Source organism: Pongo pygmaeus, chromosome 20 (genome assembly GCF_028885625.2).
Source record: "Pongo pygmaeus isolate AG05252 chromosome 20, NHGRI_mPonPyg2-v2.0_pri, whole genome shotgun sequence".
In the NCBI taxonomy this organism is placed as follows: domain Eukaryota; kingdom Metazoa; phylum Chordata; class Mammalia; order Primates; family Hominidae; genus Pongo; species Pongo pygmaeus.
The window spans coordinates 42,886,303-42,900,421 of NC_072393.2; the positions used below are offsets into that span (position 1 = coordinate 42,886,303).

General features: G+C 38.2%; 1 protein-coding gene across 5 annotated transcripts in view; it reads right to left on the reverse strand.

Annotated features, from left to right (window-relative positions):
- Positions 1-301: 301 nt before the first annotated feature.
- Positions 302-14,119, reverse strand: part of ZNF569 (zinc finger protein 569) — a 54,146-nt gene continuing 40,328 nt past the window's right edge. For all 5 annotated transcript variants that reach the window (XM_063657615.1, XM_054462466.2, XM_063657613.1 and 2 more), the window contains 3 exons: positions 11,727-11,853; positions 11,341-11,436; positions 302-3,595 (listed from right to left, as the gene is read on the reverse strand). In XM_063657615.1, coding sequence (XP_063513685.1) covers positions 1,773-3,595; positions 11,341-11,436; positions 11,727-11,760 — 1,953 coding nt within the window. In that variant the 5' untranslated portion in view covers positions 11,761-11,853 and the 3' untranslated portion in view covers positions 302-1,772. The remainder of the gene's footprint in view (positions 3,596-11,340; positions 11,437-11,726; positions 11,854-14,119) is intronic.

Below are 14,119 nucleotides of genomic sequence, written 5' to 3' on the forward strand. Positions count from 1 at the left end.
AGAAAAAAATTTGTTTAAAATTAAAAATTGGCCTCAAATAAATGCGAAAATACTGCTGATTTTATTATTCCAATTAACATGAAGAGACAGTAAACAAAATAATACCTTGTCAGGTATGTTTTGTGTAAAGAGAATCTTCTATAAATGCTAGTATCTGATCAAGAATAAAAATCCATTTTAAAATTATTTCTCCAGGCCCAGGTTTCTCCCACCCATTTGATTCTTATTTTTGAGAAATTAGGAAAATAAAAGCAAGAAAAAACAATTTTAAAAACCCATATAATTAATTTGGACAACTAGATTTGTCACCACTGTCATATTTGCTTTCACTCTTTTATTAAAGAAATATTACAGATAAATATAACAACTCCCACCAAACCTTTCCCACATCCTGAAAGGCAACCAAGTTGTATATGGATCCGTGACCAATACACAGTACTGTTCTTTGCAAGATCTTATTCAATTATACAAATGTTATACTGTGTTCCTTTGTGCATTTTAATTTTTTCTCTCAATATTATATATGGTAATCTATCCATATAACTATAGGTAGATTTTCTTTCTAAATTCTGTATTTTATCACAGAAATGAGCACACTTATTCATCTATTCCACATTTATAAAAATTTGTTATATCCAATTTTGGGCAATACAAACCATGATTCAGGAACACAGTGATACATATCTCTTTGTGTACATTTGCGGGTGCCTGTGAGGCCAATACACCAAAATTCAATGGACTATTCCATGTCTGTGTTTTTTAAAGAAATCTTGTTACCCTAAAGTAATAGATTCTACTTTCATCATAGTTTTAGAATTTTGCTTTTTATATTCTGGTCTTTAGTAGGATTTTATTTTTGTATATGATATAAAGTAGAAAGCTAAAATTTTTCTCCTATGAACCTTCCATTTATTAAATAAGCCATTCATTCCCCAATGATTTCAATAGCACTGTCATACACAGAATTCCTGTATCTTCTTGGATTTTTGTATGAATGCTCACTATCTTACTACTGCTTGATTTATTCACTCGGTAATACATTGTTTAAATGACAACAGCTTTAAATAAGTATATGATATATCTAATAATAGAGTGTGTCTTCTCTATTTGCTTTGTCAAGTTTGTTTCAGCTATTTGTGTTTCTTTACTTTTCCACATAAAATTTTTGGATAAGTTTGTGAAGTTCCTTAAAATAAAACTGATGTAAACTTCAGAAGTATATTAAACTTAGTGATTTGGGAGAGAAATTATATTTTTACAATGTCTTTTCAGACAAAATATCATTTTTCAGGTGTTCTTTTGTGCCTTTCAACATGTTTTATAACTTGATAAAGACCTCAATTCATTGTTGTGTTTATTCTTAGGTTTTTCTATCAACACATTTTCCAATTAACTATTTCTTGTATAAAAGTTATTTTTATAGTTCTTCATTGATACTTGTTTTCCCAATCTTGTTTTCCTTACTTAATACATTGGCTAGGAGCTCAAGTATCGGGTTGTTATGCTGACAGCAGATACCTTGTTTCAGATTTCAATGAGAATGCTGATTAAATATTATCAATAATATGTCTGCTGAAAGTTTCTGATAATCAGCTTTTTCATTATATAATTTGTCACCCTGGAAGAATTCTCTAATGTTTCATAAATTTGTGGCTTTTTCAGAAGGCTATCCCACATTCACAGTTTTCTACTCTGGAAGTGATCATGTAATGTGCAATGAGGTGTTAATTCCTTCAGATGGCCTTGCCATATTCATAATATTCATAGGGTTTCTAATGAGTATGAATTCTCTGGTGTCTAACAAGGTGTGACTTTTGGCTGAAAGCCTTGCCACACTCAATACAGTGATAGGGCTTCTCACCTGTATGTTTTCTCATATGAAGGGTAAGAGATGAGATTTGAGAGAAGGCTTTTCCACATTTACTACAGTCGAAGGGTTTCTCACCTGTATGTCCTCGTATATGTATAGTAAGGGATGAGCTTTGGGAGAAGGCTTTTCCACATTTATTACATTCATAGGGTTTTTCACCTGTATGGCCTCTCATGTGCACAATAAGGGAAGTTCTTTGAGAGAAGGCTTTCCCACATTCATTACATACATAGGGCTTCTCACCTGTGTGACTTCTCATATGTAAATTAAGCAGTGAGCACTGAGAGAAGGCTTTACCACATTTATCACATTCATAAGGCTTTTCCCCTGTATGACTTCTCAAATGAAGGGTAAGGGATGCAATTTGAGAGAAGGCTTTACCACATTCATTACAATCATAAGGTTTCTCTCCAGTATGAACTTTTTGATGTGTAATGAAGTTTTGCTTTTGGCTGAAGGCTTTACCACATTCATTGCATTCATAGGGCTTCTCTCCAGAATGAATTTTTTCATGAGCAATGAGATTTGATTTCTGGCTAAAGGCTTTCCCACATTCCTTACATATATAGGGTTTTTCCCCAGTATGAATTCTCTGGTGTCTAACAAGGTTTGACATCTGTATAAAAGCTTTCCCACATTCATTACACTCATAAGGTTTCTCTCTAGTATGGATTTTCTGGTGTGTAATGAAGTTTTTCTTGTGGCTGAAGGCTTTTCTGCATTCCTTACATTCATAGGGTTTCTCACCAGTGTGACTTCTCATATGTACAGTAAGGGCTGAGCTTTGAGAGAAGGCTTTTCCACACTCATTACATTCATAGGGTTTTTCACCTGTATGAATTCTAACATGTATAATAAGCATGGAAAACTGAGAGAAGGCTTTACCACATTTATCACATTTATAAGGTTTTTCTCCTGTATGACTCCTCATATGAAGAGCAAGGGATGCAATTCGAGGGAAGGCTTTACCACATTCATTACATGCATAAGGTTTCTCCCCAGTATGAACTTTCTGATGTGCAATGAGGCTTTGCTTCTGGCTGAAGGCTTTTCCACACTCATTACATTCATAAGGTTTCTCTCCAGTATGAATTTTTTCGTGATCAATAAGATTTGATTTCTGGCTGAAGGACTTCTCACATTCCTTACATGCATAGGGCTTCTCTCCAGTATGAATTCTTTGATGTCTAATGAGATTTGACATTTTAATGAAAGCTTTACCACATTCATTACATTTGTAAGACTGCTCCCTACTGTGAATTTTATAATGTTTAATAAGTTTTTCCTTGTGACTGAAGGCTTTTCTACAGTTACTACATTCATAGGGCTTCTCTCCAGTATGAATTCTCAGATGTCTGATAAGGTCCAAAGTCTGATTGAAGCCTTTTCCACAATGATTACACTTAAAGGGGGTAATGACAAAATGGGATGAGCTATTACCATATGATTTCACAGGTTCATTATATTCACAATGTTCCTTTCTTATAAGGCATTTCACATTATTATGACAGTCAAAATTATGTTCTAAACACTTTCCAAATAAGTCATACTTATAGAGATTGTGTCTGGAAGGGAAAAAATCAGAGTTCAGAGGAAATACATTTGCAAATTTCTTTTGACATTCATTGCCTTTTTCTTCAGTCAGTGTTTTCTGGAATTTAACTTCAACTTGTCTCAAAAGTCTGTCCTGGTTTTTCTGATGCTCATCAACTCCCCATATTTCTCCTAAAACAGATTGCAAATAAATATCACTTACAAATTTTTTTCCAATATTGTAATATGAAGAACATTTTGAAAAATATGCAATTATGGGACTGATTATTGGTTTAAGCTCTACTCTCCCACTATTAAAACATTTTCAAGTGCATATATCTCTTATCTCTGAAGTTTTGAGAAGGAAATTCAGGAAAGGAAATACGAGTAGAGGCATATATTTATAAATACAAATAGCTTTGATTGCTTTAAAAAAGGATCTGATAGAAAACAAATAGGTAAATAAATAGGAAATGCAGAATGTACAAATGAAGTAAGAAGAAATAATGATAGAGAAAAAACAAAAACAGGAAGCTAAAAACTATAAGATCATTTTGCAGGACTCTATTAAAATACATTTTTATAATCTAAACACTTTTCTGGATTGTAAATTACCAACACTGACTCTACAAGATGCAAAAAACTTATCTAAACCAATTTCCATAAAATGAAAAGAAATATGAAAAGTAATTCCCTAAAACAAAAAGGAAAAACCCAGAGATCCACATGAAAATTCTAACAGATTTTAAAGGACAACTCCTATGTTGTCTAAAATGTTGTGAAAGAAAAAAGACAAAAATTCCCAATGTTTTTGTGTATGAAACATATATTAATACCAAAACCTGACAAAGATGACACACTAAAAAAGCAAACTATCCAATTTCATTTATGAAAACCATTGTAAAAATTCTATGTAAAACATCAAAATGACCCAAAAGGAAAAAAGTGACCCAGAAGTACATTAAATATAAAATATATCATATTTGAGTTGAGTACGTTTTTTCCAGGGATACGTTTCAATAATATAAAGTATATTACTATAAGTAAATAAATTAATGAAAAATGTCAAGTAATGACATTTGAAAAAATGAAAAAATCAAGTAATCATTTCTGTTAATATTAAGATCATAAAACTCAACATCTATTTTTCACTAAAAAATCCTTTATATAAAATAGGAACAAATAACATTTAATTTGAGAATAAAGTACAGTACAGCCCAAACACCAGCACTTTACTTAATGGAAAACATCCAGAAGCATTCACATTAAAGTCAGAAATAAGAAAAGATGAGTTGTCACCATTCATTGCAGTACTAGGTAGTACAATTAAATTAGAGAAATAAATCAGAGGTATGAAAATTAAGAGGTCGGGCGCGGTGCCTCATGCCTGTAATCCCACCCAGCACTTTGGGAGGCCGAGGTGGGCGGATCGCGAGGTCAGGAGATCGAGACCATCCTGGCTAACACAGTGAAACCCCGTCTCTACTAAAAATACAAAAAAAAAAAAAAAAAAAAAAAAAATTAGCCAGGCGTGGTGGCAGGCGCCTGTAGTCTCAGCTACTTGGGAGGCTGAGGCAGGAGAATGGTGTGAACCTGGGAGGTGGAGGTTGCAGTGAGCCAAGGTCACACCACTGCACTCCAGCCTGAGCGACAGAGTGAGACTCTGTCTCAAAAGAAAAAAGAAAAAAAAAAATTAAGAAAAGAGTTGCCCCTCTTTTCTTAATTAAAAGGCGTGAGTGCAGTGGCTCACACCTGTAATCCTAGCACTTTGGGAGGCTGAGGCAAACAGATCTCTTGAGCCCAGGAGTTCAAGACCAGACTGAGCAACATGGCAAAACCCCACCTCTACAAAAGATACAAAAATTAGCTGGGTGTAGTGGTGCACGCCTGTAGTCCCAGCTACTAGGGAGGCTGAGATGGGAGCGTCACCTAAGCCCAGGAGGTTAAGGTTGCAGTGAGCAGAGATCACCACTGCTGTCTAGCCTGGGGGAAAGATTAAGACTGTGTCTCAAAACACAAATTTAAAAAAAAGGGAAAAGAAAATGAAAATTAACATTATTTGTCAGAAACAAAACTGTTTACCTGAAAAAAGTCATCTGAACAATTATGAAAAGTAAGAAATTCACTACATATGAATCAATATTTATTTTTTAAAACCTTCATATACAAACAACTATAGTCATCCCTCATTATCTATTGGGGACTGGTTCCAGGACCTCCTGTAGATACCAAAATCCATGGATGCTCAATGCCTTACATAAAATGATAAAGTATTTTCATATAACCTATGCATATCTTTCTGTATACTTTAAATAATCTCCAGATTACTTATAATACTGAATACAATATAAATGTATGTAAATCATTGTTATACTATAATTTTAAATTTGTATTATTTTTTATTGTTGTATTGTTATTTTTTGTTGCTTTTTTCCCCTGAATATTTTCAATCTGTAGTTGCAGAAAGCATGGATAGAAAGGGCTGACTATATTTAGAAATTATAGAATTTAAAACTACATTTACAATGACAACAAAAAGTATGAAAAATATATAAAAATAAAAAATCTCCAAAAACCATATGATGAAAAGTTTAAAATAAACACACAGACTTGAATAAAAGGAATGGTGTTATGGATTGAATTGTGTTATGGATTGAATTGAAGTCCTAACTCCTAGTGCCTCAGAATGAGGCTTCATTTAGAAATAGGGTCATTGAAGATGAAATTAGTTAAGATGAGGTCAAACTGGAATAAGAGAAGCCCCAATGCAATACAACTCGTGTTCTTACAAAAAGAATGCTACATGAAGAGACAAGAGACACGGAAGAAATGCCATGCGAAGATGGAGAGACAGAGTAGAGTTACGCTGCCACAAACCAAGGAATGTCTGGGGATACCAGAAGCTGAAAGAGGAAAGGAAGAATCCTTCCCTACAGGTTTCAGAGGGAGTATGGCCCTACTGACACCTTGATTTTAGATTTTTGGCCTCCAGAACTGTGAGAATAGTTTTTTTTTTTTTTATTTTTTAGAGACTGAGTCTCACTTTGTAGCCCAAGCTGGAGTGCAGTGGCGCGACCTCGGTTCACTGCAAGCTTCGACTCTGGGGCTCAAGCGATTCTCCTACTTCAGCCTCCCAAGCAGCTGGGACTAGAGGCCTGTGCCACCACACCTGGTTAATTTTTTTGTATTTTTAGTAGAGATGGGGTTTCACCATGTTGCCCTGGGTGGTCTCAAACTCCTGAGCTCAGGTGATCCACCCGCCTCGGCCTCTAAAAGTGCTGGGATTACGGGCGTGGGCCACCATGCGTGGCCAATTCCTGTTATTTCTAAGTTACCCAGTTTGTGGTACTTTGTTTCAGCAGCCCTAGGAAACTAAGAAAAACGCATTAAAGCATTTTAGACAAGAAAATTCAATAGCATAAAGATGACATTCATAAGTTAATATATCAGTTTAAAGCAGTTTCAATAAAAATGTTTGAAAATAGAATAGCTCAAAGGAAAATGATACTGGGGGCTGCCACTATAGAAGTGAAAAATGTGTAAGAGAAGAATTACTTTTCAACATATATCCTTTTGTACTTTAAAAGTTCTGTTCTGGCAGGGTGCGATGGCACACACCTGTAATCCCAGCAGGTTGAGGCAGGTGGATCACAAGGTCAGGAGTTCGAGACTAGCCTGGCCAACATAGTGAAACCCCGTCTCTACTAAAAACACAAAAATTAGCTGGGCGTGGTGGCATGTGCCTGTAGTCCCAGCTACTCAGGAGGCTGAGGCAGGAGAATCGCTTGAACCTGGGAGGCGGAGGTTGCAGTGAGCCAAGATCACACCACTGTACTCCAGCCTGGGTAACAGAGTGAGACTCCGTCTCAAAAATATAAATAAATAAATAAAAAATAATAATAATAAAATAAAATAAAATAAAAGTTCTGTTCTATGAGTATGTGTTATATATCCAGTGTAAACAAATAAAATTGTTCTGAACACTGCAATAATCAATAAAATGAGAAGAACCAATACGAAGGTTAAAAACCGGATGACAGAATTGGAACATAAAACTGGAGGGGCCCACCTAGGTTAACTGTATAGGGGCAAATATAGTGAGCAGAGGGAAAAAAAATAGTAAGAAGTTGAGGTTAAATATGGTATAATAAATACATGAGTTTAGCTCAGATTCTATCCAAAAGTGCACTAATATGGTATCATTTAAAAGGCATAAACCAGCGAAGACAAAGACCATAACAGATAACAATGGATGATAGATGTAAACATAATTTTAGCAGGTGGAAGAAGTGAAAGGACTATTATCTAACAGAAGAACTGAGAACGCTAAAACCCATGTGCCTGCAGACGAAGATGTCAAAAAGCAAGTTCCTACTATATAACTAAAGAAAGGCTGAGAAATTAGAGAAATCATGCACCGTGAAAGGTGAAAATGAACAGGGGCCCTAAAAAATAACAGAATTGAATGGAAGTCTATAAGGCAAACAATTGCCTGCACTGTGCAATGAGGCACCTACCACTTCCTAGAGAAGATGGGAGACCACTCTCTGCTTCTGGAGAAATGGAACCAGACAGACTCTAGAGTCAGGGACACCAGGCAGAAGACTACAGGGAAAATAAACTGGCCCAAACAAGGAGAACAAGCAAAAGTTTACATACTTAACAAGGCTGAGATATTCAGTTCCCTATTGCTGCTTACTTCCAACAGGAAAATGGAAATTTTTCTCCTCTCTGCCAGCATCTGTTATTTTTTGACTTTTTAATAATGGCCATTATAACTGGTGTGAGATGGTATCTCATCATGGTGATTTGGATTTCTCTAACAATCAGTGATACTGAACTTTCTTTCATAAGCTTCTTGGCCATATTTGTCTTGAAAAGTGTTCATGTCCTTTTAATAGGGCTGTTTTTTTCTTGTAAATTTAAGTTCCTTATAGATGCTGGATATTAGGCCTGTGTCAGATGCATAGTTTGCAAATATTTTCTCCCATTCTGTAGGTTGTCTGTTTACTGATAGTTTACATAAATGATAATCTTGACTAAATGTATTACAATGAATATACAAAAAGATAATAAAATCTACAAATCAGTAATTCAAAATAGAAACATATGCATACTTCAGAGATACTGTGGGTTCAGTTCCACACCACCACAAGAAAGCATGTCACACAACTTTTTTGGTTTCCCAGTGCATATAAAAGTTATGTTGGCTAGGTGCGGTGGCTCACGCCTGTAATCCCAGCACTTTGGGAGGCCGAGGTGGGTGAATCATTTGAGGTCAGGGGTTCAAGATCAGCCTGGCCAATATGGTGAAACCCTGTCTCTACTAAAAATTCAAAAAAATTAGCCAGGCGTGGTGGCAGGTGCCTGTAACCCCAGCTACTGGGAGGCTAAGGCAGGAGAATCATTTGAACCTCGGAGGTGGAGGCTGCAGTGAGCCGAGATCATGCCACTGCACTCCAGCCTGGGTGACTAAGAGAGACTCCATCTCAAGACAAAAAAAAAAAAAATTTAATACTATATACTATAGTCTATTATGTATATAATAGCATCATGTCTAAAAAATGTACTACACCTTAATTTAAAAATATTGCTAAAAAATGCTAACAATCATCTGAACCTTCAGTGAGTCATAATCTTTTTGCTGATAGGTGTCTTCCTCAATGTTGATGGCTGCTGACTAATCAAGGGGGGGATTGCAGAAAGTTGGGGTGGCTGTAGCAATTTTTTTCTTCTCCTTTTTTTTTTTTTTTTTTTGAGATGGAGTCTCCCTCTGTGGCCCAGGCTGGAGTGCAGTGGCTCGATCTCTGTTCACTGCAACCTCTGCCTACCAGGTTCACTGCAACCTCTGCCTACCAGGTTCAAGCGATTCTCCTGCCTCAGCCTCCTGAGTAGCTGGGATTACAGGAGCGTGCCACCACACCAGGCTAATTTTTTTTGTATTTTTAGTAGAGACGGGGTTTCACTGTGTTGACCAGGCTAGTCTTGAACTCCTGACCTTGTGATCTGCCCACCTCGGCCTCCCAAAGTGCTGGGATTACAGGCGTGAGCCACTGCGCCCAGCCCCAATTTCTTAAGATAACAATGAAGAGTCACATTGATTGGCTTTTCTTTCAAAAAAAAGTTTCTCTGTAGCATGTGATGTTGTTTGATAGTACTTTACCCACAGTAGGACTTCTTTCAAAATTGTAGTCACTCCTCTCAAATCCTACCACTGCTTTATCAATTATATTTATGGAATATTCTAAATCATTGATTTCCACAATGTGCACAGCATCTTCACCAGGAGTAGAGCCTAAAGAAATGACTTTCTTTGTTCACCCATAAGAAGTAATCCTTATCTCTGCAATCACGAGAGTGCAGCAATTCAGTCACATCTTCCGGCTCTACTTCTAATTCTGCTTCACTGAAGATGCTAATAATAGAATGATTATCAAAGTCAGGCTGGAAACTTATTAGGAAAGGTTGGTATCTAGCACACAGGTAAGAAACCCAACCAGATCTCTAAGTTCTGAGGAAAGAAATTAAGAATGGTATCTAGAAATGACATCTTAGGTTTATAAAAGAGTTTACATCAATGGTCACTTTTGTACTACAAAAGTGTACGTCAGGCCAGGCACGGTGGCTCACGCCTGTAATCTCAGCACTTTGGGAGGCCAAGGTGGGCGGATCACTTGAGGTCAGGAGTTCAAGACGAGCCTGGCCAACATAGTGAAACCCCATCCCTACTAAAAATACCAAAAAATTAGCCAGGCGTGGTGGCGCATGCCTATAGTCCCAGCTACTCAGGAGGCTGAGGCATGAGAATCGTTTCAACCCAGGAGCCAGAGGTTGCAGTGAGCCAAGATTGCGCCACTGCACTCCAGCCTGGGTGACAGAGTGAGACTCTGTCTCAAAAAAAAAAAAAAGCTGGGCATGGTGGCTCACATCTGTAATCCCAACACTTTGGGAGGCCAAGGCGGGCAGATCATAAGGTCAGGAGATCAAGACCATCCTGGCTAACATGGTGAAACCCTGTCTTTACTAAAAATACAAAAAATTAGCAGGGTGTGGTGGCACGCGCCTGTAGTCCCAGCTACCAGGAGGCTGAGGCAGGAAAATCACTTGAACCCGGGAGGTGGGGGTTGCAGTGAGCCGAGATCGTGCCACTGTACTCCAGCCTGGTGACAAGAGTGAGACTCTGTTACACACACACACACACACAAAAAAAAGGTCTACATGCTTTCTGAAAAAAAATATATATTTTTTGAGACAGGGTCTCACTCCGTTGCCTAGGCTAGAGTGCAGTGCTGTGATCATGGCTTACTGTAGCCTCAACCTCCTAGGCTCAAGTGATCCTCCCACCTCAGCCTTCCAAGCAGCTGGGATCACAAGTGTATGCCACCACACGTGGCTAATTTTTTTTTTTTTTGACAGAGTCTCACTCTGTCGCCCAGGCTGGAGTGCAGTGGTGCAATCTTGGCTCACTGCAACCTCCGCCTCCCGGGTTCAAGCAATTCTCCTGCCTCAGCCTCCCGAATAGCTGGGATTATAGGCGCGTGCCACCACGCCAAGCTAATTTTTTGTATTTTTAGTAGAGATGGGGTTTCACTGTGTTAGCCAGGATGGTTGTGATCTCCTGACCTCATGATCCACCCACCTCGGCCTCCCAAAGTGCTGGGATTACAGGTGCAAGCCACTGCGCCAGGCCTAATTTTTCTTTTCTCTTTTTTTTTAAGAGATGAGGTCTCACTATGTTGCCCAGGCTGGTCCCAAACTCCTGGACTCAAGCAATCCTTCCACCTTGGCTTCCCGAAGTGCTGGGACTATAGGTATGAACCACCATGCCAACCTCTGAAAATACCTTTGAAGAATATTTTAGAGGGATCAACCATTCACTGATTAATCATTAACAGGGCCCTGACCTCTCCTCACCTGTCTGGTTCCCTTCCACTAACCTTGCCAGTGTCTCCTTAACACTTCTTCCTCCATCACCCATGGTTCTTCTTCTTGCTCCAATTTGAAAATCACATCAGGTTTGGTGAATGGATAGCCTGTCAAAGGGAAGTTACATAGATTTTGGCATACATACTAGGAAAAAAGAACCACCCAAAAATTGAGGCTGGCCCAGGAAAACCAGGCTTTGTAAAGGACAAGAAAATGTGGCTTCGGGGATGCTGTCCCCTTTTGCTCTGAAAACTGCAGCACGGACATCCACACGAGCAAAAGCATCCCAAGGCCAAGCTCACTCTAATATTTAAAAGGCCCATGTATTCCAGAAACACTGGGAGAAAAAAAGGTACTTTCTTTCCAGAGTTTGAATTATATAGTAAATTACTCTTACCTACTGTGATTAAGTTGTTATAGTTTTCTAGCATCACGTTCCGGTACAGGTTTCTCTGAGCAGGATCCAATCTCTTCCACTCCTCCTGGGTGAAGTCGATAGCCACATCTTTGAATGTTACTGTTCCCTGTAACAACACACTCCCACTCAATCTGAAGTCATCCATTTGGGTGATTGTAAACAAAATATATTGAACCTTGTTCTGATATTAATCAGAGGTTATTAAAAAAGCCCATCATATTAGCAGCATCCTGTCATTTATGTTCATTCACTGATTTAGCAAGCACATGTCTTTAATATCTACTATGAGTTAAAAGGGAGATGTTAGGTACCAATTTATATTGAGTGTGAAAGAAACAGAAAAATAAAACTTTAACCAAGTTAAGTGGTTTGAGATCTCACAAGATACCAAAGGCAGGAAAAAATGAAAGCAAGGCTTAGATGGAAGCAGAAGCAGGGGACAGAATGATAGGTGAAATCTGTGGTATGGCGGGAAATGCAATTGGAGATAGCCACTGATTTAGCAGTTGGACATATTGTTCATGAGATCAGGAGAAATCCACACTGGAAATGAAGATTTATGGGTCATCAGCCTGTAGTATGTGTCTGCAGCCATGAAAATGGGATCTGATTGCTCAAAGACTTTACATGTACTGGAAAAGGGGCCACAGATAGAATCTCAGAGACAACCATGAAAAAACACATGCCCTGATGACCATTTGTTTTTTAATGGTCAGAAATAGAATTATAACTGAAACTGTGTATTTAAAAAGCTATAGAATGGCTGGGCATTACATGGCTCATGCCTGTAATCCCAGCACTTTAGGAGACTGAGACGTGAAAATCCCTTGAGCCTAGGAGTTTGAGACGGGCCTGGGCAATGTGGCGAAACCCTGTCTGTACAAAAAATACAAAAATTAGCCAGGTGTGGTGGTGTGCATCTGTAGTCCCAGCTACTCGGGAGGCTGAGGTAGGAGGATTGCTTGAGCCTGGGAGGTGGAGGTTGCAGTGAGTCGTGATTGCACCACTACACTCCAGCCTGGGCGGCAGTGCAAGGCCCTGTCTCAAAAAAAAAAGCTATTGAATGAATTTCAAAAAAACTGGTGAACTTCTTAAAGGCAATGTGATTTGAATATAGAAATCTAATGCACTCTTCCTAGTTCAAAACGGAAATGCCCAAATGTATATGAACATAAGAAAAAATCTTAAATAGCACTCAGCCTGGAAAAAAGGGAGCAATCCATATTTCCTACTGTTTCAGGAATTTCTACCAGAGACTGGTAGGTGAGAAAAAAGAAAGTCTCCAATAGCTAGTTCACAATGTATCTAAGAATTTGTTTCTAGGTCCTAAAAGGAGCTTATGAGCATGAACATCCATTAACACTAAGGGCTCAGAGAAAGCTGTGGTACTGATGGGAGATCAGCTCCTGAAAGCCCTTCCTGCTGAAAATCATGATGTTTGCAATAAACATGTTCAAGAAGCAAAAGACAAAGTGTCAGAGGAAAAAAACCCTGAAATCCAGGGGTTTTTAATATTTCCCCTCATCTGGGAGGAAGATCCAAATAAGCTCGGATAAAGCATTTGGTGAGGAAGCGGAACTGAGGAGAAAGCATGATGTGAAAATCTGGCCCTGGTATAATAGTTTCACCAATTACAGGGAAGAACATGAGCACATAAGATGCACTTTTGCTGGGACTACCTCAGCTGCAGACTTTTTCCTCAAGAAGTTGTATTTTCTTCAGGAGGTCATATCATTAAACTAGTAAATAAATTTTAAAAATCGGCACCACAGATTTTACAAGAAAATCCTAATTGCCCCTAGCTCAAGAGTGAGAGAATCCCAAAAGAAATCATTAAAATACATTTGAAGAAAATACTTGGGAAAAAGAATTTAGTAAATGCAAAAACAGAAACAATTTAAAGTGAAAAATGTAGAACTTACATATACATAAATCTCCATATTTAAAAGCTGGAGCTAGGTGCGGTGGCTCACGCCTGTAACTCTACCACTTTGGGAAGCCGAGGTGGGAGAACTGCTTGAGGCTCGTTCAAGGCCAGTCTGGGCAACATAGCAAAACCTCATCTCCACAGTAAATGAACGAATGAATGAATGAATGAATGCCATGTATGGTGGTGCGTGGCTATAGTCCCAGCTACTTGGGAGGCTGAGGTGGGAAGACTGCTTAACCCTGGGAGTTTGAGGCTGCAGTGAGCCATGATCTCACCACTGCACTCCAGCAGCCTGGGCAATAGAACAAGACCCTGTCTCTTAAAAAAAAAAAAAAAGTTGATAGTTTAAGAAGAATGAATTAGGCAAATGTTTAGTAAGTTTAAGGAAGAAAAATAAACAACCCAAATTAGGAAAAACCATTAAAACTAATTGATATTTAAA